This window comes from Rhipicephalus microplus, chromosome 1 (genome assembly GCF_043290135.1).
Source record: "Rhipicephalus microplus isolate Deutch F79 chromosome 1, USDA_Rmic, whole genome shotgun sequence".
NCBI classification, from domain to species: domain Eukaryota; kingdom Metazoa; phylum Arthropoda; class Arachnida; order Ixodida; family Ixodidae; genus Rhipicephalus; species Rhipicephalus microplus.
This window is the reverse complement of record NC_134700.1, coordinates 141,967,055-141,991,702: the sequence shown is the minus strand read 5'-3', so window position 1 is coordinate 141,991,702 and position 24,648 is coordinate 141,967,055. Positions and strand designations below refer to the sequence as shown.

The 24,648-nt window shown below is 44.7% G+C and overlaps 2 protein-coding genes across 2 annotated transcripts in view; one reads left to right on the top strand and one right to left on the bottom strand.

The window, feature by feature from the left end:
• The first annotated feature begins 6,829 nt into the window (after positions 1–6,829).
• Positions 6,830–24,648, top strand: part of LOC119177831 (uncharacterized) — a 31,155-nt gene continuing 13,336 nt past the window's right edge. Inside the window, exons 1-3 of the mRNA XM_075887448.1 lie at positions 6,830–7,158; positions 8,782–8,944; positions 17,342–17,460. Of these exons, the coding sequence (XP_075743563.1) occupies positions 6,959–7,158; positions 8,782–8,944; positions 17,342–17,460 (482 nt within the window). The 5' untranslated portion in view covers positions 6,830–6,958. The remainder of the gene's footprint in view (positions 7,159–8,781; positions 8,945–17,341; positions 17,461–24,648) is intronic.
• LOC142799707 (uncharacterized) lies at positions 19,932–21,104 on the bottom strand. The gene is made up of 2 exons (XM_075887449.1): positions 20,953–21,104; positions 19,932–20,501 (listed from the first exon to the last, which is right to left on the bottom strand). Exons 1-2 carry the CDS (start codon positions 20,989–20,991, stop codon positions 20,070–20,072), a joined length of 471 nt encoding a protein of 156 aa, XP_075743564.1. The 5' UTR covers positions 20,992–21,104; the 3' UTR covers positions 19,932–20,069.

The window sequence follows — 24,648 nt, the reverse complement described above, 5'->3', positions numbered from 1 at the left end:
ATTGTCACTGGCGAATTTCCTCGGCTAAGCTATTCAATGAACATATTTCATGTCAGGTAAAAAAAAAAAGCTCGGTCTCGTATGCGCCACAAAAATCTCGTAGTCCAGCTACCTAATTTATTCGATCAAGTTTATTCGCTGGAAGGAACTTCATCAGTCTTGAAAAAACTATCTACATTATGAGTGCAATAACATGGCTGGCACGGGTTGTCTACGTCCTCTTGTTTATTTTCTGCTCGGCATTCAGTACTATATGATTTCTTGAATTAATTCACTCGAGTCGGCAAGCGAATAAACGAGTACAAAGAGACGGAAAGAAAGAAAGAGAAAAATGAAAATAAATAACCCGAGGACATGATAATGTAGAAATACATTAGGATGGAGTGATAAAACACATAGAAAGAGAGGAGGGGAAAATCACAGCATATCCACAGAGTGCATGATCCTAATTGGGGCAAAGAATTCGTCAGTCCGTCTGCGCTGCCGTCCGTCTGTGTGACCATCTGTGCGACAATCCGTCCGTCCGTTCGTGCGTCCGTCCTTCTGTGCTTCCGACCTACCATCTGTCCGCCCGTTCATGCATGCATTTGTCCTACATCCATGCATCTTTTTACCATATATTCATTTTATAGAAGTACCGCCATCCAACAGGCATTCCAAAGACTAAACGAGAGGTGGAACAGCCTGACTATAGGAGCGACACGTACGCACTAGCTTACGGCCTGCGCTTCGTGTCTAATTCCCACCTTTCGCCACCTCTATGTCATGGAACCAGGGCCCAAACACTCGCTAAACCTTGCTAAAGCCAAGAAAGTTACGCCCAGCAAGTTTAATGTGGCAAAAAGATAGCGCTGAAAGTGCGTCCTCTTGATACTTGTTTTTCGTTAATAAGCATCGAATTCAAGGCAAATTTTATTGCAGATTAAGTCACCGTACTCATCGCTATAGGTTATTTATTTAGAACGAACTGTGCTTTTATTTAGGATTAACGTGCGTGGGTTTCCTCCACAATTCAAATGAGTGCCTGCGTGCCACTCTTCTAGGGCGGCTGCGCAGGTGGCTACGTACTACTACTACGCACTACTACTACTACTACTACTACTACTACTGCTACATACATACATACATACATACATACATACATACATACATACATACGTACGTACGTACGTACGTACGTAAATACATACATACATACATACATACATACATACATACATACATACATACATACATACATACATACATACATACATCGCGGACGCACGACCCACGGCCTAAGGAGCTTCGTCTGTAAAATACGTCAACTTCTGAAATGGAATCGTGTGGAAATGCAAATTCAGTGCGTAGCGTCCATAACGGTGTTTCGCACGTTAGAACCCAGCGCTAGAAAAATAATGTACTTATTTTTTTCTTACGCCACGCAGCCAATAGCACCGTTTGACGCACGTGACGTTTTTTTCTGTCGCGAGAAACAGGGTATGCGTTTCCACCTCCACTAACTAGCATGACGACTGAAAATATTAGGAAGTGAACAAAACAAACAGCGTTCCAGGCTTGGAATCGGCGTTTCACACCGGAGTCTCAAGCACACAATTTCGGATGTTCTTGAGAGGCGTCCTGTCAGCGAACGGTCGAGAGTACGTGTGGCGCGAGTGGACGGGAAGTGGGCCGCAGAGAGGAGAAAGAGCGAACGGCGGAAGACATGGGGGGGGAGAGGCCGTTTGCTTGGGACGCGCGCGCCCGCAGATGTTGCTATGGGAGAAGGTAATAAACAGATCCCGACGGACGCCTGACATAGCCCCGAACAAGGAATGTATTCGCAGTTAAAAACATAAAATTTCTTTAGATGATTACGATACCGCCTGATGCGAATTCTGTACGTTCCTTCGTGTCGGAACAAGGGCAATGGATTGGAAGTATTGTCTTTCAGCGAGGTATGCACTACTCTATAAATCATCATTAATCATAAGTACTGCAGCACCTCGTACGCTATTATTTGTCATTAGGCAGATAGGGGATGTACCCACTACACATCTTTAATTTAGTATGTGTATTTTTTTATGTGGCAGGTTGCTGATGATAACGAAAGTTTATGGCTGAGCACTTCGCAGTGGGTGAATACTGTAAACAACACACTCGTTTGGGATTGCGTGATCAGTGCTCGTTATTTGACTCTTCGGCCACTCTATATTACAAACTTCAACGCTATTTTTAGCCCTACATGACTCTTACGGGGAGCATAATTGGAAACTAATTTGACAGACAAGTGTGCCTTTGTGTTGGAACACTCCACTGCTACGCAGAAGCTCTTGGTTCAAATTGAATTTTTTATACTGGGTGTTTTTTCTCTTTTTTTATTTATATATATCGGCTATGCCACCAACGGTGACAGCAACATACAGCAACAGCGACGGCGACGCCCCTTAAAACAGGCTTGACCAGCTAAGAGCTACACTCTCGAAAAAAAAAAATGGCACCACATCCACGGAGTGAATGATGGAGAGTGACGCGAAGCATTCGTCTGTTCATGCGTCCGTCTGTGTGACCGTCCATGAGTCTGTTCGTGCGCCCGTCCCTGCGTTCGTTCATGCATCCACCCCTGCGTCCGTTCATGCGTCCATCCATGCATCTGTCTGTGTGTCCGTTCGTCCATCTATTGAACACTCCAAGTCCCACCATCTTACATCTATTTATCATATATTCCCCATATAGAAGCACCGCCATTCAGTGGACATTCCAAGGACTAAACGAGAGGTGGCACACGCACAGTTTCTTACGGCTTGCGCTTCGGATCTACTTCCCACCTTCAACCACCTTGAGTTCATGGTATATACTACTTCCTGTATTCATGGCACTGCGGCCCAATGCTCGCTAAACCTTTCTAAAACCAAGGAGGTTACGCCCAGCGAGTATAACGTAGCAACCTTTTCCTGTAAGATAGTGCTCAATGTACATGCCAGTGGCTGCTAATGTGAAATGAGAGACAGGAGGATTCAGCTTCTAATTTCTTACGGCTTGCGCTTCGTATCTGCTTCCCCCTTTAACCACCTCGAATTAATTCACGGTATATACTAGTTTATTGTATTCATGGCCCTGCGGCTCAACGCTCGCTCAACCTTTCTAAAACTAAGGAGGTTACACCCAGCGAGTATAATGTAGCAACCCTTTCTTGTCCGATAGTGCTCAATGTACATGCCAATGGCTGCTAATGGCGATCGGGGCGTGCGCGTTGACTAAAAGCCGAATGCTCCTGTCTCTCATTCTCCATTAGCAGCCATTGGCATGTACATTGAGCACTCTTTTTTATTGTTAAACAACGCACAGAAGAAATCTCTCACCGGCACCACCTTTGAGGTCAAATGTTATACCTATTTCGGGTATGTGCCACTGGTGGTTACGTACTACCAGGGACGCAAGAGCCACGCCATAAGGAGCTTCGCCCCTAAAAAAAAACACAATGAAGGCGCGCCGCCCTGTTGTCCACTCGCGTCCCTTGTGTTATTATGTTTAGGTATACATTATCAAAAAGAATTTACCACTCACAATGTTGAGGAGGAGGAGGAAACAACTTTAGTGACGCCAAAAATAGGTCAGGTGAGGGAGGGGGATAGGGACAGAGAAAAAGTAGACAAAGAGACCTCAGGCCGCTCTAGGTGGCCGAAAGTTCATGCGCTTTGGCGACCACGTTGAAGAATTCATACAGCGTTGAGAATTGATACAAATACTATCTCTATACGCTTGTTTTAGGAAGTTTTAAAGTATGAGAAAAGGTTTATTTACAATGTTACACATCGAAACTAAAAACTCGGCTTTATTTAGCATATATGTAATGTTGCCGAGGACGTAGGCTCTAAAGTTTTATGAAAGATATATATCTCGCTTGGTATAGACTTTGCTTTGTACTGTTGTAGATCTGCCTCATATTTTGGCCTATATCACATTCTTACATTTGCAGGTTCGTTCACTCTCATCTGTGTGTTCGAGTACCTCGAGAACATTATACCGCGGAATACGCCACAGTGCACAGATTATGTGTACATCCGGTTCTTCGTTTATTCCTATCGAGTGAACCAGGAGCCACTGGTCTTCGAACACAAGAAGTGAATGGGTGAGCGGTTGATATATTTTTCCAGCATTTTCACATACATACATACATACATACATACATACATACATACATACATACATACATACATACATACGTACATACATACATACATACATACATACATACATACATACATACATACATACATACATACATACATACATACACACATACATACATACGCACTCACAGGTTTTGCCATAATATCTTAAAGGAGTACTGACACAAAGCATTGCCGCTGAGGTAGCCCGTGGGATGGATTCTTGTAAACCTACTTGTAACGTCTACCAAATCTCAACAGCGAATAATACATAAAGATAATTATATATTTTTTGAAGTTCGCGTGCGTATTCTAGTTCAATACGCTGCGCCTCTCGACTTTGACATTATCTAAAGTGACCTGAAGGAAACCTTAGAGCCAGGACCATGTCAAAGATGTTTGGGCGCAACCATGAGGCAGTCTTTGTCGACACAGCACGCTACCAGGAACGTCACCACTTCGAGGCTGCTGTCGTAGACCACACACAACAATGCAAAAGCAGCGCGTCAATCATCACACGGAACGTAGAAACGGCAGAGGAAGTGGCTATCGCGATGGCCATAGCCCACACTAACGCCTCATGCGTAATCAGCGACTCGCAGACAGCCGTTCGAAACTACACCAGCGGCAGAATCTCCCCCGAGGCATTGCGGATTCTTAATACAGGTGAAATTCACGAGGCGGACAAATACGTACACATCGTGTGGTTTCCTGCCCACACACCACTGGGTAACGCGGAGGCCAATCCGAATGAAGTGGCGCACAATGTGGCTCGAGGTCTTACGTTCCGAGTCACGTCAGACGAAGCGGCCACCCAAACGGACCTTTCTGCGTGGGTGTGGGAATGGGACGATCGGCTCACTAAATTTAATGACATAATTCAACACTATCGGCTGCAAAGGCGGGAGTACCCTCCGCCTCACTCTAAGCTAAATCGGGCCCAGTCCGTTCAGTGGCGACAGCTACAAACACGCACATACACGAACCCTGTCATCATGCACCACATATATCCTGACGTCTATAGTTCTAATCTATGCCAGTACTGTACCACCAGAGCCACTCTCGACCATATACTATGGGAATGTCCAGCATTAGTCAGAAATTCTGGGATTGCGGCCTCCAATGAAGACCTTCGGGCGCGTTGGCGGACTGCGCTGCTCAGTTCGGGCCTGGACAAACAACTTTGGGCGATCCAGCAGGCCAAGGAAGCTGCCCGGAGACACGGTCTCTCCGTTGGCCCCTAGGTGGGAGCCCATCCCAGCAATCTGCCGGAAATTAATAAAGTCTATCTATCTCTCTCTCTGAAGGAAACCTGAAAGGTTCCTCGACGTAACCATTGCGGCTGAGCCCCAGATGCGCAGCTAAATTGTGACGTCGACATCATTGCATGTCGGCCACACTTGCACTAGCAGGCTACTTTTCGGCGGCTGCTCACGAGTCCGTAATCCACGGCGAACTTGTCGAAGCCACAAGAAAGTGTTTGGCGATGATGACGACGGCAGTACTAACGTCGTGGTGCACATGCTGCGTGCGAAAGTCCATTCAGGTATTGCGAAAGTGCGTCATAGTTTTCACTGTCCTTCAGCCGTGCCGATGACTTCCCGTTCTCGCAACTCCATCAAAATCATCTGACAGTAGTCGGTAATCAACAGAATGATTTTTTCTCCGTGGCACACTACAGCAAGCGTTGTGTCACGTTATGACTAAAGCATCTACAGAAACATAGCAAGAAAAAAAAGTGAAACAAAAATTGCTGTGTGATTACCCCTTGAAAGCAACCCTGTGCTCAAGGACACATTAAGTTAATGGGAAATGGGGAAATAGAGGAGTTTGAAGTATAAAAAATACATGGAGCGTCAGAACATACAGCCGAACTTTCGTAACAGAAAGTAATGGCAAGCAGTATTCAAAGCTGCTTGAAGCTATACAAAGATACACAGTATCAGTGGATAAAATACGCGATGTCTATGTCCACCGCAGTGTTGTATCCGATATACGGCAATCAACTGTTTACTCGCAGGTCGTGGCTTTGATCCCAGCCACTACGGTAACATTTCGTTGAATTTGAAATGGTATAAGCTCGTGTGCTGCGTGCTATCAGTGCACGTGAAAGAGCAGATGGTCAAAACTTCCGGAGCCCTCTACTACGTAGTCTCTCGTATTCACTTCGTGGTTTAGGGACACGAATTGTCCGTTTTAATTTTTACGAGAATTCAGCCACAACTCTCACCACTTAATATGAAGAAAGCCAGGTTAAGGGTATGATGTGAAAAAGAAATTAAACTATTCTGGAAGTATCAATGAGGATTGTAATGAAAGTAGTCAACATATTTAGAGGCTTCAATATATAAAAAATAGGCGCATAGTTGCCCTTCACAGATTTTCTATGTTTTGAAGGAATTCAGTATTTTTACAAATTTTCGCCAAAAGGTTAAAACAATATCTTAGAAGTAACTTTATGGAATAACGGTGTTTACGGGTGAAGGTCTCAGTTTTTCAGCAACTTTCCTATCAAAAATAGATGTCGTCTTCTATTCAAGGAAAATGATGTCTCCTTTAGCCCGTTGTATTTGGGAACAATTGAAGGCAATCGAACTGCGCTGATGACAGTAGCTATTTTGTATATTTTACTGCCAGAAACACTGACTGGAAATCTGCCGTTAAATATGTTAGGAAAACTTACAAGTGTTTAACGCTGCTGTTCACAACATCCCCGTCTACAGTTTTATCATTGAGCGTTTTCTAATTCTTTTTCTTATTCACCCAGCCTGAGTTAACTGGGGCACTTGAGATACGCATAATATTTCATGCTGGTAGTTTGCATGCTTCTCTGCTTGTGGCACTTTACAGATGGTGCCGCCAGACTGTACTATGATGATACACCCGCGGTGTGGCGCAAGCTCGGCTCGTACAGAGCCCTGGACAACTACGTCAAAAACAGCAAACGTTTTTTTCCTCTCTCGCGCTGGTTCCTCGGCATCTGGGGCAGTACGTTAAGCCGGCTCATGTGAGTTTTGAAAGACCATGTCCTTAAACAGCAGTAGATTGTAGGCTGCCAGAACCTCACAATTTCAGCGAACTTTCAAGATTGCCAGAAAGGCGGCAGTCATGATCCTTGCGAGAGGCTCAGCAAACCTTAAATGAGAAAACAATTCAGCCGCTGCGCGGTATCTGTTAACACAGAGTAGCTGGAAGCCTTCCCTTCATTAGGTTATCGCATTTGCTCTTTTTCAAGTCTTTCAGATATATCACTGCTCTTCGTTAAACTTCGTTAACCTTTTAAGTAGGAATATCGCCACCACCTTTCAGAACTTCCGATTGAGATCTTACATTGACGTGACTACAGTAATGCGCCCACCATTTCTTGGGGTAATGTTGCTTTAGTGCGTTTTTTTTGCAAGTTGTGTATAATAAGAGTTTCTTACTTTCTGTTGAACGTACTCGTTTTGATTCTTATAGTTTTCTAATAAGTTGCACTGATTTATGTGGCTCATACTCGTTTTCTGGGCCACTTTTCCCTATCATTTCGAGTGGACGAGTGGTTAGTTAGTATGTCAAGATCTGTCCAACATCTGTGCCTCACACCACTTTATGATGCCCAGCTGCGTAAGAACGAAATCCCGGGTATATATATAAATGTATCGAAAACGAGCAGCTTCGCGTTAAAAGGTGCAAGAGACTGGTCATAATGCCTGCCGTACAGTTTATATTCATTGGTGGCGGTTGCATGCGTTAGCACGTTGTGTGAATAAATGCAGGTTTTATTCATGTTATCAAAAATAATTATGTGGTGTCATATAAAAAAATAAAGGTTCATCTTTCACAATTTCAGCTGCTATGGCACAAAAATGCTTCAGCTGAGACATGTGGCTCCAGGATATTATTGAAAAACGTGGGTCTTGCTTGCCACTATTTACTGATTCGTCGGCGCTGATTGTAAGCTTGACATATATTGAAAGTGTTCGGGTTGTAGTGTACGCAACATTCGTGGGACTAACGTAAAAAATTAACACTGGAGACATTTACCATCGAGTAGATTGTAGTTTTAGAAATTTTATGGACCTGCAGGTCACGGCATAGAATACCGGTGTGGCGGCTGCCTTCTCGATGAAAGGGAAAATGCTTGAGGCCCGTGGGAATAAACATAGGCGCATGTTAAAGAATCATCGGTAGTCAAAATTTCAGGAGCACTCCACCAGCGTGTCTCAAAATCATGTGGTAGTTTTGGGACGTTGAAAACCAATAATTGTTATTATTATTATCAGCAATTTTGTGATAATCTTTTGTTTGGAATGTTCAAAGTTTCCTTCATTGACAGCATTTGGAAGAGTAGGAAAACCAGCTGCACAGATAGCTTGTGTATTCAGGGGCACAAATAGCGGCAATATAATCGCCGCGAGGTGCCCGATTAACTAACCTATGATAATGCACTTTTTAGCGACTACCTTCAAAACCAACTACCCTTTCTCTAGAGCAGGGTAGCACATTGAAAATTTTCTTTTCGTTAACCCCCCAGAATCCCGAATGCTGGTCCACTAACGTGGTTGCTTTACAGGGCCAGTTTTTGGGATGGTGACGTGTTAACCACCAGAATCTAGTATGCTGGTTCACTAACGTGGTTGCTTTACAGGGCCAGTTTATGGGATGGCGACGTGTTCCGCAGGGCACTTCGTGCCACCTTGCGGAGTAACTTCAGCGAGAGGCTGACAATGAGCGACTTCATTGGCTTCGCCGTAATTAACACCATCATTCAGGACACCAGGATACTGGGTCGGGCAAAATCATTCGGGGAGGTACGTGCACATTGGACATATCTAGTAGGGGTTGTAATAGACAAAACGCTTCGTTGATCGCTCAAGTATGTGTCATATTTGGTAGCCATTTCTTATTTTGTTAATCAGATAGTAGCGGCGTATTGTTATCGTCGTAGAAAAATTGAGCGAAATATGAGCTGCTAAATTTTGTTTCAAATAATAAGTAATGTCATTTCGCAAACTTTAATAAAGAAAAATGTCTTTTCAAAGATAAACTTTTCTCACCATAGTCGGAATTCAGTAACTTCCAAAAGCAATATATGTATTTGTTTAAGCATATGCTAAATGGTTTCCTAAATATTGAGGATCTGCGTAAATTGAAACGTATACAGAAAAGTTACTGTCAACGTGCGTGGTAAATTGGTTAAAATACAGCCCCACAACAAAAGAGAAAGACTAATTTATTTGATCATGTACAATGTTTCTCGAATACAAATAGTTGTTTTAGGTGAAGTACCAGTGGATACGTTTCAGTGAAGCTTGAACAAAAGTACCTCTATGAGTGCAACACGGTTCGTGCGTTAAAAGTGCAACGCATTGCAAACTTTCACATTATTATCCCTAGATGGTGCTATCACTTGTTATCATTATCATCTATACACACACTAATCAGTTGTACGATGATACCTTCCCTATACATCGAGATCAATTAAAATACGACTGATGCATGCAAGTAGTGAGTCTTCTTGGTCTAAAAAGCAAGCACTTAACAAGTTTGGTGTTTCAAAATTAGCTGGACTGTTTTTTTAGAGCTAATGCATAAGTCTTGCATGCTACTGCAATATTAATAACCATGTTAGTGTGGCGATATTCGCCAAGCAAGCGTCTGGTAGGCCAATAAGTACGCAGCCGGACAACTTGATGGTGCTCGATCGCCGATCTCATGCCTTCGACTCGTGGTGGTGATAGTGGAGGTCATCATATCAGCGTCTTCCTTTCTTATAATTGCCCCCGTCGAAATAAATGAAGCCATTCTGCTAAAGAAAGTCACAGCTTGGCCAGAAAGGCAAAGCAATGAACGCGATAGCAACGAATGGAATGGTCAAGCGCCTAATTGAAAGTAGATCAAAACATGCCCCGCGTTGCTCACGCAAAAAACGTACTCACAGATACGGGTGCACGCAAATAAGCGTCTAGTTTGTTACTTTGCTGTGTCTGAAAAGCACGCTTTTTCAAACGGAGACTGCAATGGTTGCAGTTACGTTTGTGTGCCAGGTAACTACAACAGAATCGTTCCTGGTAAAGCCCGAGGCCAGCCAAGGCATACGACCTTCCCCTTCTCGCCGCGCGAGATACGGGCGCGTGAGGGAGCGCCGCTTCTCACGCGCCCCTTGCTGGGCGAAATACGCGTAAGAGATTAGAGCGGGCGTCGCTGCGCGATGTGGCGACGCACGCTCTTGGCGCCATCTTGCTGGTAAGGCTCAAAACACAACTCCCTCTGAGATACTCGAGAGCAGCGGTAAGTGGTAGGTATAAGTAGCTTGCCCTTTGAATTTCGAAGGATGTGTTCCGGGGTGGCTCAAGGATTCTGCTTTCGGCCACGATAGCGAATGGACGCAGGATGCAGGGCTCCGTCGGAGTGGCTTCAGCGGCCCTTGAGGGCCGCGGTAACAGGTCAACTGAAGAGTACCAAGTGATTCTGCCTCATCTGCATCAGGACGCGTCGCCTTAAATACTGTGTTTTTGCAATGAGACGTTCGAGCGAGACCCTACAGGGTTGAAGACTTCAGAGACCCGTTGGGCCCCACTTGAGTGCTAACGGACATCATAGCACTCGGAGCGTACCAGATTAACCACGTCTGGGCGGTTACACTGAACGGAGAAGACGCGATGAAGAAACTGCTGGCCGTCAAGAAACTTCAGGTGAAGGGACACCGGTGTCTCATCGTTGATCCCCAGGACCAGCAGATAAAACTGCGGCTTCATTGGATGCTTTACGGAGTCGCTGATGAGGATGTGCGGACGGCGTTCGCGGCCTTCGGCAATGTTGTCCAAGTGAATCGAGAGCGCTGGAGAGTCCACGGCGTCAGCGACAAAGCGTCGACGACGAGAACCATGCTACTGAAGTTAAAGAGTGGAGTTACGGTGGAGGACCTTCCGCACAAAGTGCGCGTTGCAGGGAAATTGGCCCTAGTTGGGGCGCCGGGCAGGCATATGCAATACTTGCGGGCAAAGGGGACTGGTCATGTACGGCGAGACTGCAGGATGCCACGGTGTTGAATTTCTCGGCGATTTGGACATCGAGACGCTCAGTGCGTCTGGTCATACGCAGCAGTTACGAGCACTGCAACGTGCGATGAGATCGAAGAGCAGACAATGGACGTCGCTGGGGCGGAAGACGTGGCTAAGGAGCAGGAGACGCGGCTAGTTCTCTGGTTGAACGTGGGCCGGTTTCACCTGAAGATTATGATACAGTGTCGGAACCCGAGAAGAAAGAAACGACTAAGGTGGACACCAGCCAAGAGAATTCCCTTGAAGACGCAAAAAGCCAATTGGTGGGCATGTCGACGCAAGCGGCGAGAGGACGCGACATGCCAGCGCACGGAATGACCCGCGGGATCAACACGAGCTCGGCGGTCGAGCGTTCGCTGGAGCAATCTGCGGGCACTGCTCACGAAAGCAAAGTTGAGGGACCACCAGCGAAGGCGACACCGGGGCGGCACTCGGGCCTGAGAGCGAGGTCCAATCTATCTGTGGACTGACCTGTTGGCACTCCGAGGGACCAGCAGATAACTGATGCCGGACCACCGGATGACCCCGGAGACGTCTAGCAGGGAGCTAGACGTACACGGTAAGCACCATGCTCCGGGCCTACCCCCTCCTCTCTTTAGTGAGTAACGATGGCTAGTCACTGGGCATTGAGCTTTGCAACCTTAAATGTCCGAGGTTTGGCCTCCATGAAAAAGCAGGCTCAAGTGTATCACTTGTTAATTGACCAAGATATTGACGTGTTAGCCGTGCAGGAGACAAAAGTGGAAGGTGAGGAGGAGACCCGGAGCATGATGCTGCGATTTGCGTGTAAATAATATGCAATAGTTAGTCACGCAAATGAAACTTCGGCTGATTGTGTGCTTTTTGTTAAAAATATTCCGGGATTAATTGTTGAAAGTCACTTTTCTTGTGACTCTGGTAGAACAGTGACTTGTGATTTTAGTACTTGCGAAATTGAAGGGCGCGTCATTTGTGTCTATGCGCCGAACCTGGAGGGAGACCAAGAAACTTTCTTTTAGTTAATTAAGCAACATTTACGGACACCAAAACAGCTTGTTTTATTGGGGGATTTCAATTGTGTATTGAGAGCAAAGGATAGAATTAATAACCGCCATGTGCGAGACAGAAGTGTTGAAATGCTCTATGACTTGCTGAATGAATCTGACCTGGATGATGTTTTGGAGTGCCTCGAAGCAGGTCGCGAAGTTCGATTTACGCATTTTCAGAGAACCAGTCACGCACGTCTTGATAGGATATGCATGGCAGGGGAGACGCTAGCTAAAAGCAATTGTTACAGAGTCTTACCTGTCTCTTTCTCTTACCATTGTCTTGTACAATGCAACGTGGTACCTAAGCAAAAAGAAAACAAATTTATATCGAATTTATGGAAGTTTAACGCTAAACTACTTCGGGATGACATTTTAATCACTTTGTGATTGAGAGAATTAAGAACAATAAAGTGATCGGTGCCTGTAATGTTGGCGAGGAATGGGAGCTTTTAAAGCAAAGCGTTAAAATGAAAGCCATATCGAGATCTAGTACTTTAAAATATCAAGAAAGAATGAAAGAAAAGGAACTCAGAACAACGCTTTAGAAATTGATAGCATTAAAATGCAAGGAGCCCGGTGCATATCAGGACGATATTCGAACGGTGAAACGACAAATTGAGCTAGTAGAGTAGGAACGCTACAGAGGAGCCCTTATTCGAGCGAGAGCGGAGGCATGGGCTATGTGGGAGACTCCTACCAAGCGCGCACTTGGAGTTGAGAAATCACGAGCGCGTCGTAATCACATCGACGAAATATAGGAAAATGGAATTCTGCTAAATACTAACAGCACTATCGCTGAAGCTTTCTTTCGGTATTTCAAGGGCCTCTTCGCTGCCGCATTAGTAGATGTTACGAAGTTCAAGGACACTTTCTTGAGCCGGATGCCGCAATCATCCCTCGAAACGAAAGAAGCGTTAGAGAGGCCTATAACCGTTTCTGAAATTGAATATGCAATAGATAGTCTCACCACTGGGAAGTCGCCGGGGCCTGACGGTCTCGGTGCGATGTGGTATAAAGCTTTTAAAACAGAAGTTTCACCAGTGTTACAAGCTGTGTTCAAGGAAGCCTACGCAATCAAAGCGTTACCACCTTCATTTTCCGAGACGCACACTATTCTAATACCTAAGACGGATGACAAAGCAAAATTAAAACCAGTTTCGTCATATAGGCCCATTTCGCTAACGAACACTGACTACAAAATACTCATGAAAGTATTGGCAGGTAGATTGCAGTCCGTGATCACCGGAATAGTTGGGGAGCACCAAACGTGTGGCATCAAGGGGCACTCAATATTGATGAACACACACACAATGCGATGTGTCCTTGAGAGTTACGATGCTTTTAATTCTCATGTTGTGATCCTCCAGCTTGATTTGGAAAAGGCTTTTGACTGCGTCCCGCAAGATGTGTTATTCTCCATACTTGAACATGTCAATGTCGGATCGGTGATTACAGAGGGCATAGTTTTGGCGTATAAGAACTCTACTACACGACTAATTATCAACAAGATCCCGGGGTCTCAAACTAGGCTGGAACGTTCTGTACGCCAGGGATGTCCGGCAAGTCCACTCTTGTTTGCCTTGTACATAGAGAGCTTATGCTTGGCCATAATAGAAAACGAGACCATCCGTGGTTGCAGACTGCTTGACGCCCAGGTAAAGGTTTTGGCATACGCTGATGATGTAGCAGTGTGTTGCACCACCAAAGAGAGTGTACAAGAGACAGTTACCGTTGTTAAAAAATTTTGGAGAAATTACAGGAAGTCGGGTTAATTGGGGAAAGTGTCTGGGGTTGTGACATGGAGACTGGACATCAACCCCAGATACCTATGCTAACGTTCACTGGTTTAATGCTACAGTAAATTTTTAGGCGTGCCTTTCTAGAACTACAAACACACCAATGATTACTGGACTGAACAAATAAAAGAAACGCGCGAAAGGACAGCGCAGTGGAATGGCAACTGCCCCTCAATGTTTGCCAGAGTCACTGTATGCAACAAATTTTTAATGAGCAAATTATGGTATGTCATGCAGGTTTTGTGTTGCTCACGGGTGCACGTGCAAAAGCTGCATAGGATATTTGCTGTGTTTATATGGGGGTCTACTTGGGAAAAATGTAGTAGGACAAATCTGTTCCAAACAGTAAAACAGGGGGGACTAAGCCTGTCGCATCTGTTCGTGCGACAACTAGTTAATTGTTTTATTTTCTTTCGAGATGTTCAACACCCCTTCTTAAGAACGGTATGCCAGTTACGCCTTTGTCGTGTTCTGCCTAACTTTGTGGTTAGCACCGTAAGCATGCCGAAAGCTACGCGAGGTTGCTTTAAGGAAGTTGCGGACAGTGTCCGGTTCTTGTCAGTTCGGTTTTCCAATGAATACCTTTTTTCGGTCGGGCGAAAGAACTTGAATGAAGACATATGCGGCCTGATTTTTCCAGTTCCTATGTATAGTATAATTAATAGCGGGGGAGAAGGCAATCATGTTCTTAGGCGTGTTAAGAAAATGCAAATTCAGCATGGAGCAAAAAGCTTCTTCCTTAAATTACACTCCGGAACCTTACCGGTAAAGACTTTTTTAGATGATAGAGGAGTTTATATGCCGTGGGGTTCGAACTGTTTGATCTGCCGAAAGCCGGACACAAAAGATCACGTTTTTTTGCATTGTTGGTAAGGGGTTCACTTCTGGGATGGTTTACAGAGAACTCTAAAAAAGGAACGTCCCTTACATTCACTGGGTATCAGGTTTTTAACAGTAGAAAAAAAGGAGGGACTGCCTTTTGATCTTATAATGCTGCTTGGCCTCCATTGTCTATGGCGTGCAAGAATGGCTGGTTACTACTGTGACTCTGACAGGCGCCCGGCCCGTATGCTTTTCCGCGAAAGCATTGCTCAGTACATTGATCTACTCAAACAACAAGATTTTCTTCCGGAATGGCTCCCCAGGGTTGAACCCCTGGTGAACTTGAAGGAATTTTAGCACTGTAATCACTAATAGTTCCGCGACTGTTTTGTCATCACTTCTGTTTCTATGTAACTGTTTACAGTGACTTATATTGATGTGTGTACCTTGTGCAAAACCGGTAATAAAGAAAAAAAAAATTTCGGGGTGGCTCCGTGGTTAACGCCTCGCCTTGACGACGCAGAGGTCCCACGCTCGATTCCGCGCGCAAGAGTGTTTTTTTTTCTGAATTTTTTCTTTCTTGCATTTTCATATATATAGATACGTATACATAAACGGTGAATGACATTGACGCCGACGCTGGCGGAAAAATTCAGCCGAAAGTGTCCATAAAATTGCTATCGCAATAATATGCAGGTGGGGATAAGCGAGTTGAAGTACGGCTTGAGGCTGTTTACATGAGCGAAATCATGCCAATGCCTACGGAGGACACTCGTTGGCGTAAGATGTTAAGTGGCGTAGTTCGCTGGTGCTGTATGCTCAACCATGACTTAACCACGTGGCAAGCGCCATGGTTGAGCGTACAGCACCAGTGCGAAAGGCCACCGGCATAGCCGTGGCATTCTAGTCTTGAATCACATGCCGGAGTGAGAGCCGACGGAGTCGGTGGAAACAGTTGCTTCATTATAACAATAATACATTGAAAATATACTCCTTGTTCTTGATATTGTGGACATTTATAAGAGGCTTCTTCATCTTCTTTATATAACCATCATCACATAGTGTTCTTCATCTTCATCGTTTGTGGGGACATCTCTTAAGTCTGTTCTGTGCCTCAGGTCTGACTGGTTTTGGTGAGGTCTTACAGGCATAATAGAGCCGTGTAAAGCACTACACCGCAAGTGTCTGGAGGTGCGAATTATAGGTATATGGAAGTATAGTGCGTCCTATTTGGCTCTTTTTGTCGCTATTCAGCAACCTACCGAGTGATAACCTCAGAAAACCTTATTTACTCTTGCTATGGTTCTCTAAATGAATGCATTGTGGCAGTCTGACTGTTACGAGGTGTCCCAGCAAATAAACAAAAAATATAAAAAACGTACTCTAGGTACGACCTTGTATTTCTTCCGCGACTAAGCGGTAACTTATCAATGAACTGTATTTCGCCAAGTTCCTAACCATCGCTCGAATGGGTAAAATAATTATTTTATCGGTACCTGGCTTCAAATAACTGCAGAATCAAGCAGCGATGTTTTGCGAAAATTTTCTAGGTTCTGTTTTCCGTGAATAAACAAATGGTCATGAAACACGCGAAATATAAAATAAACGCGTTCTCGCGCGCCACAACTTGAGCACTCCCAAGCGTTCCTTAGCTGATACATGGCTGTGTTCGTTCGTCACCGCATTGTACAAGGCTTCACGCTCGGAGATGGAAGCCCTCGAGTAGCGACGCGCTCTATTTTATGTTTCGTGTACTTTTTTCTCGGAAGAAACAACCACAGGAATTTCAGCAAAAAAATGAATGTTTTATTGTAAAGTTATTTGTGACTAAGGAAAACATCAATTCAAAATTTTAAGGATTTGAGCAAGAACAAAAAGTTTGTTATTTCAAATAATAATAATTGTCGCTTATTCAATTAAGAAGCAGGACTTCCCTGGAGCATATATTTTTTATCGTGGTACTAGATAGTACGAACTCCCTGTATGTTTTCCCAGGTTGTTGGGACGTTGAAAATGTAGCACTCTGCATGTTCAAGACACTATGTTTGGGCGAACCTGTGCCCATAAAACTGAAACTACAGGAATACAAGCCGTACACTGATAGCAGCAAACGAGGCGTCACCATCGACAACCTGATCTGTTGTAAGGTGCGTCAGCAATTGTAGATATCCCATCCAAGGTTCTAGCGTAATCTCCAACACTTGTGATAGCTCTAAAAAAATTGACTTCACATCTTGCGCGCTTTCCTGGCATACTGATCTCATACAGTTGTGAAACTTCCGGAATACTGCGGTTCTGCCTGTGCCATGCGTTGCAAACAGAGTTTTTGGGTGAGCTATGAAAACATAAAAAAAGAAGCGGGCGTGGTAACATGTATATATATAAAAACCACCCCTTCAAAGACAAGATGGCACAGCGAAAATATCATAGGTGATGTATAAAGTCACCACTTTCGAAAAGCTTCAAGCTTCTTAGTTTCCACCACTCTCGGCGCGCAGGCCTTCCGGGCGGCGAATGAGCCCATCCTGGAACCCGACTGGGTGTACATTCACACGGCAGCCATTTGGCCTGGTAGCAAGGCAGGCGTACCCGAGTCGATGGTGGTCGATGTCCTGAGGTATGTCATCTTGCTTCAGCCTTTGTATGGTTAAGATTTTTGCTTCGTCGATACACAGAATGTGGTTGCCAAGCAGCATCGAAATAATAAAATACGCAGTGTAATGACTTCCGCTTGTGTCTTTTCGAGTAACAGTGGCTCGCGCACAGAAATCATTAAGTTTTTTTAACACGAAAGTGTTTTCAAGCAGGCTTCACCAACACTTCAGTGATGTGTTTCTGTCACGGAAATGACATCGAAAAAATACGCATAATCAGAAGGCGACCCTATTGAAAAAAAACAATGATGAGTATGGTGTGAATCACCACCCACCAATATAGTGGATTAATGCAGTGGGTTAATGCTGGAAAAAGTGCACCATGGTGTATGGTGGAATATGGTGGCTGCTGCAGTGCCGGCAACGCTGGAGCGCGAAATTTCAGAATCACCAAGACGAGCTGCCACAAAAAAAAAATAAGAATAATTTTATAAAAAACGATCTAAAAAACACCCGTAAAAGTAAACAAGCAGGCCATCACTCAGATTTGAACATGCAACCAGCGGATTCTCCTTCGAAGACACTAACAACTGCACTATGCCAACATGACAAAACGTGTGTGTTATATAGCTAGTTCACATACGAGCTGACGGTTTCACTTGAAATTTGTTTGTCGCGTACTCGACATAGGCGGGATCTGCACCTTCTACAACAATTCGCAAATTTATTAAACACAAGCAACTGCTGCCTGTAACGATTGCCACTGCGATAATATCACCAGCGCAAATTTTTTGTTATAATTCACAAGCGCAAGAAAAAAAACCAAGTGGACTGGGGAGCAAGTACACTTTACCGGCGGGGTCTGCCAAGTGTAATATCCGTTTCTCGGTCGTTCTGAAGGTTGACATCTGCTCAGGCTTCACCACGCCTCTAGGCTCATTCCATAGATACGCCCACCCTACTGACTGAGTATTGGGATGCTTTTCGCACAACGTAGAGTGCAGTCGTTCCAGCGCACTGCTGTAGCCCTATCGTTAGCAACAACTACATAACCGCTTGCCTAAAACGAATGCAGTGTGCAGGAAACACTATGCTATCATATTTGTTTAGAAAGCATAGGAATTTCCAAGTATGTATTCTCGCATGAGAGCCAGAGAAGTGCCGGCGCGTGCGACCAGCGGCTGTCGGTGAGGGGAGACGTACGTTCTCTGGAAGTGCTGAAATCACGTTGCAAAGATGTTTGTTGCTTCTTGCGTGGACACCGTACACAATAAAAAGTGTTTTATTTAGGTTATTTGATCCCATGGCTGCACCGTATTGTCATTCTTACTCGTCGAAATTGTGTATTATGAAACGTAGAAGCGCGGATAACACAAGTGTGCGGGCTTGGTCGGTAGGCCTAACCTTTGATGGAAATCATGCTGGTAGAACACAGATTCTAGCTTGGTACATCATATATATTGCCCGCCATTATAAGCCCACCCATCATCTGCTCACTGCTTTCCAGTAATATCGTAATAGTGGGCAGAGCTTCTCAGCTTGGTACACCATGTGGGCCGCCATAATAAGCACCACCCATCATCTGGTTCGTGCTTCCAGCATTATCGCAATGGTGGGAAGAGCTTCACAGCTTGGTACACTGTGTGGCCCACCATAATAAGCACCACCACCACCTGCTTTGTGCTTCCCAGCATTAGCGCAATGGTGGGCAGAGCCTCCCATGATTGCCCACTATCTAGCCGCTACTTCCCACCATAGTTTCCACTTTACCCTTCTTCTGTACATCATGCCAGCCAGTATGTCCCGGCATATCCGTCATAATTTCCACTACTTCCCGCCATATCCACCATAACTTCCACTATACCCACTGTTATCACAACGTCAACACAACTTCGAACTCCAACGTCACAACGTCATCACAACGTCAACACAACGTCAAACCCCAGCCTGTAAGACATGACCCACAGCCCCTTTACTGACAGCCACAATTCTTCAAAGTAACTGCGGAATCTTTCGTTTTTCCAATACTCAGAGTCAATAAGGACTTCAACCGCCTTGTCAAAGTCATGCTGATTTGAAGCACTGGCTACGTGTTTCATGAGTCTCAGGGCCTTATCTGGATCGGATATGTTGTTTTCCTTTCTGTGAAGCCACCTCTGCCATGCCTGTAGTCTATGGAAGTCACAGATAGAGCTTTGACTCTCTGGAAACACTTGCTTGATGGCACTTATTTCTGCCTTGCTATAATCCACCATCCAGTATTGTAGGGACCAGTTGTCACACCACTGCTTGAAAACGTCTAAAACCTCAGCGATACAGTGGGCCGTCTCGAACTGTATGATAAACACACCAGCTGGTGTGTATCTCGACGGTGTTTTCACGACAAGCAAGAAAAGTGGTAGGGCATAGTCAATCGTCTTGTGCGTTGCGTCGAGGCAAACTACTGAGCCTCCGCACTTTTTAAGCATGCTACTCATGAATTTTGTTTGGAAGCAAAACAGCAACGTGTCTTCACACTCGCTGGCAACGCCCTCTTCCACGTTGTCCGAGTCGCTGCTACCCACGAAGCTGCGTGCTGCATACGGCCGATAAACAACGAAGGATTCGGGTTGCTCACCCCTGATCTTTTCAATTAGGATTCTAGCATTCTCTTGATCAACTGTGCTGTGGCGGTCTTTCTTAAGCACAGCTTGGATCTGGTTGCTGATGTCACGAAGTGTTGGGAAAACGGCCCTGCAGCTGCCATCAGGCTTCTCCTTGTTCGCAAAAAGTACGTCGTGCACATAATAGTGAAGGCACTTTTCACATCTGATACAGAAGTAATGCCTTCTCTTGCCAACATCTGAATTCGCTCAGCAACGCTCTTGTCCATGTTTTGGCTGAAAGCTTCCATGTTCTCGAAACCATAGTTTTGATGGGAACTGCAGTCGGCAATCGTAACATATACTCGCGTCTCTTTGGCCACAGTCTGCTGCTCTGCGTCAAGTGCCTCCTGCAGCTCCTTGGCTTTGTCGGCTTTCAGACGACCCTCTCTTAATTTGCCGCATGGCTGGGGCACATCCACCTAGAAAGCAGGCACTGTTAAGTACACAGATCATATTTTATGGTTTCAAAAAGTGCGACAAGATGAGGGCGAAGTCAAGATGAGACATAAAACAGCGCTGAACTAATAGCTGGAAGCATATTTCCACTATTGCCAGTATATATACATGTGGGAAATAGCAAAATGAGAGCGCAAAGCACAAAACGCATACAGTCTTGGCTTAGATGCCGAGACTGTATGCGTTGTGCTCATTTTATCTTTCACACTCTGTTTATCTTGCTATTTCCCACGTGTATACATACTGGCAATGGTGGAAATATAGAGCGCTGTCTTCTGTCTCATCTTTACTTTGCCCTCATCTTGTTGCGCTGCTTGAACGGTGTTGTGTCGGATTGCACAATCATAAATGACATAATAAAGTCCCAGAAATTAATCTGGAATGATTTTTTACATGTCATTGCACATTACATACCTGGAAATCTGGGTACAACTCAATCCACTTCAAATTCATTGTTGCTGCGAACCCCTTCTTCTTTATGCCTTGGAGGTTCACCCGCTTTTTCTCGTACACCTCTTTCTGCCAGTCAGTGGTACTTGAACTCTGTAAATGAAGTTAACAATATTTATTTCTCGTGTACACTTGTAGTAACTTAAAGTAAATCTTCTTTACATTGCCTACACACAATCTTTGAACTGGAAGACTGCTGGATATGTGCATGAGATTGAAAGTTTTTGGAGTGCATCACCATGTAACATACCTGTTCTTTTCTTTTCTCCTGAGTTTTCTTGTAGTACTCCGTTCCAAATATGCACACTTTGATGGTTTCCTTGACGATTCCGAACGGCACATTGTCCAGAGAGATTCGAGATCCGCAGTGGATCATGGAGAAGACGACATTGGTTGAAAATAAACAATAAAGATGATTTAATGAAGGCACCTAGTTTTATGCATGGCAGAGGGCAATATCAAATCTTGTTTTAGTTTTTGTGAAATGGCAGCAAAAAAACGTTAAGATGCGCTTCGTCTGGCAAGAATTTCTGGCTTTGGTCAACCAGAATGATGAATATAATTATCATTATTATTATTAATATATACCCAGACTTTTCATGTGGTTTTTAAGTTACAACTTACAAGCAGCACCAACACGTTACAGTTGGTTGGGCCTTGGGATTTTAATATAATTGGGCAAAAAATCTTGACCCTGACCCTTCAGCTTCTCATATACAGCGTTCAACATCAGGGCCGCCTTGCTCTAGACGTCTAATTTACACTTCCTGGAGGACCACGGATGGCACGCACGGCTTTGCCACAATTAGCTTGCTAGCGTGGTGCTAATCATGACTAAAACTGAAAAAATACAGTTCAGTTAAAACTGAATATTTTGGGGCACTAAGCAACGGGGACCAAAGAAACACGCAGACACAGACAAGGTGCCAATTACAGCTCCAATAACGTTTATAGAATCTCTGAAGATTGGGTCATGTCCCGGTAATCCGAACAATACTTCACTCACACCGAAATGAATCGGTTCTAGGGGAACTGTGAACCAGTAACGAAAACAATGATACCTAACTCTAACTCCAAAAAGGCGAAAACCAATAACCGCAACTGAGAAGAAGCCTGTACTGCCGTGTCCCTAGCTGGTTTAAATCGCTACTGCGTGTTTCAATGCTAGATCTACGCGCAGATCAATACATTAAGAAGCAATCGAGACATCCTCACATTTAGACGACTTGCTCAGGTCTCTTGATGTCCGCACAGCATACCTCTTGTTGACGGCAGCCAGGGACCTCTCAAAAAGCTTTAGCTATTCGTCTGACTTCAGGTAGCCATGAGAGTAGCCGTCGTCATGACGTAATCCTTGGAGGTACTTTTCGATCACCTTCTGTCGGTCAGGAGGCTCGCTCATCGTTGCGTTCCGATTTTCCGGCCACTTAACAAGACATTGCACGCTTCTCGCTCAAGTGGAGTGCACGCCACCACAATGACCGCGTCGACCGCGTACCGCGCCGTCAAACGGAGAGAGAGAGAGACAGAGAGAAAAAAAAAGATAATGGTGGCGACGTCATCGCGGCGAGGCCCCGCCCTGCGCGGAGGATTTGTTGCGAGAACAGTCGCACCCGCACTTATATGTAACACTCGTCGTAAAAAAGTTTCACGTGCTCCCGAGCCTACGAAGGGACAAGAACGAAGTGGACGCAGTCACGAGGACATAAGCATGCAGGCCTCGATTGCAGCCACCAACCAGTTAGCCTCCTCCTGGTTATTTCTACCCTTTTACAGTGCATTTTGCTTTCACTGTCCCTAAACCCCAATGCTTTGAAAAATTCGGCGTCATTACATTCGACTATAGGATGGAGCCTTTTACAGAGCGTTATAAAATGTTCAGCCGTTTCCTCCTTGTCTTTACACACACTACATAATTTTTGTGTGTCTTGGTATTTTGCTCGGCACTTGTTGGTCTGCAATACACCCGTTCTAGCCTTGAAGAGCAGTGGACTGCCCCGACAATTGTCGTCAATCTTTCCCTTGGAATTTCCTGCCTAAAAGTTCGGTAGGTCTCCAGTGATGATTTCGTAAGCATTTCCATCTTCCACATGTCCCTATCTGTTTTCTTCACCTCCTTCTTAATCGATGTTTCCTTTCGGCTTGGTATTCTGCTGTTATCTAAAAACTTGCTTGACAGTTTTAGAGTTCGCTTCCTCCATTAGGTATCAACATTCTTCAAGTATAAGTTGCAGAAAACTTTCCTGGTGAATGCTTTTCTCCCATTTTTCTCAATCGCTCCTCAAATTTTGCCTTGCTGCTAGCTTGCGTGCACTCGAACGATGTCCATCCCATGTCACCCTGTACCCCCTGCTTTTGGGTATTCTCGTGTGCTCCCAAAGCAAGCTTACCTATGCCACGTTGTTTATTTCCAATCTTGCTAGAACTTCTGATTTCAAGCACAAGACCGCATTGCCGAACGTCAAACCCGGGATCATAACACCTTTCCAAATCCCTCTCACAACATCATACCTGTTGTAGTTCCACAGTGCCCCATTTTTTATTACAGCCGCATTCCTGGTGCCCTTAGTCATTACCTCTGTTTCGTGTTTCCTGAGATACTTAGCCCTGTTATTTACCTATACGCCTAGATATTTGTATTTATCCGCTATTTCTAGCATGACTTCCTAGATCTTATGCTCACTGCCTTTGTTATTATTAAAATCATGATTGCCATTTTCGCTTGCTGAACGTCAGACTTACCCTATCTGTCTCATTACCACAGATGTCTATCAATCCCTGCAGATCTTACTTGTTGCCGGCTAATATTACTATATCATCTGCATACAAAAATGCTGGTAATGACTGTCCAATGTGTTTTCCTTGCTTGGCAAAAGAGCGGCTGAATCCGAGTCGACTCCCCTCTAATTTGGCTTCTAGTCCCTGGAGTTATAGCATAAATAACAAAGGTGACAAGAGACATCTCTGTCGAAGCCCGCGTTGTATCTATATAGGTTTAGATACCTGTTCTTCCCATTTGATAACTATCTTGTTACTTTTATAGATATCCTTTAAAAGATTAGCTATTCCATATTCCACATCTAGTGTGTTCACTATACCCCACAATTCTTCTTGAATCACACTATCGTAAGTTCCATTGATATGTAGGAATGACAGCTGCAGGGGCCTGTGTTCTTTTTTCGCGGCTTGAGTACACGCATCAATGAAAACAGATTGTCCTCCAACCTTCTTCGTTTACGGAACCGAGTTTGTAGTTCTCCCAGAACCCCCTCATTTTCCACCCATGTCTGTAGTCTTTTTTTTTACTATCTGCATCATAAGCCGGTAAACTACTGATGTCACTGTTAAAGGATGACAGTTGTTTATATCGATTTTACCCCTCTTTCCTTTAGAGATCATGCTCATCTCCGTTAGTTTCCGTTAGAGATCTTGGTTAGTTTCCACCCACTTGGAGCTTCACCATTGACTATTGCTTTTCTCGCTGCATCTCTTAACGTTTGCTTAAAGTTTGGTCCTAGTTTCTTTATTGCCATGATCGGCATGCCGTCAGGGCCTGTTGATGAGCTATTCGGAACCCTTTTATCTGCCCTTTCCTACTCTTGTTGTCCCAGCGGAGCCACTAAGCTGAGCGGTCCACCCACATCTGGTACGGTGCATGCA

Bases quoted from the DNA above. Each gene is read 5' to 3' on its own strand.
- LOC142799707 (XM_075887449.1), bottom strand. From the start codon at position 20,991: ATGAATTTGAAGTGGATTGAGTTGTACCCAGATTTCCAG. The intron at 20,502-20,952 runs GTATGTAATGTG...CCTGCTTTCTAG, and splicing joins AGTTGTACCCAGATTTCCAG to GTGGATGTGCCCCAGCCATG.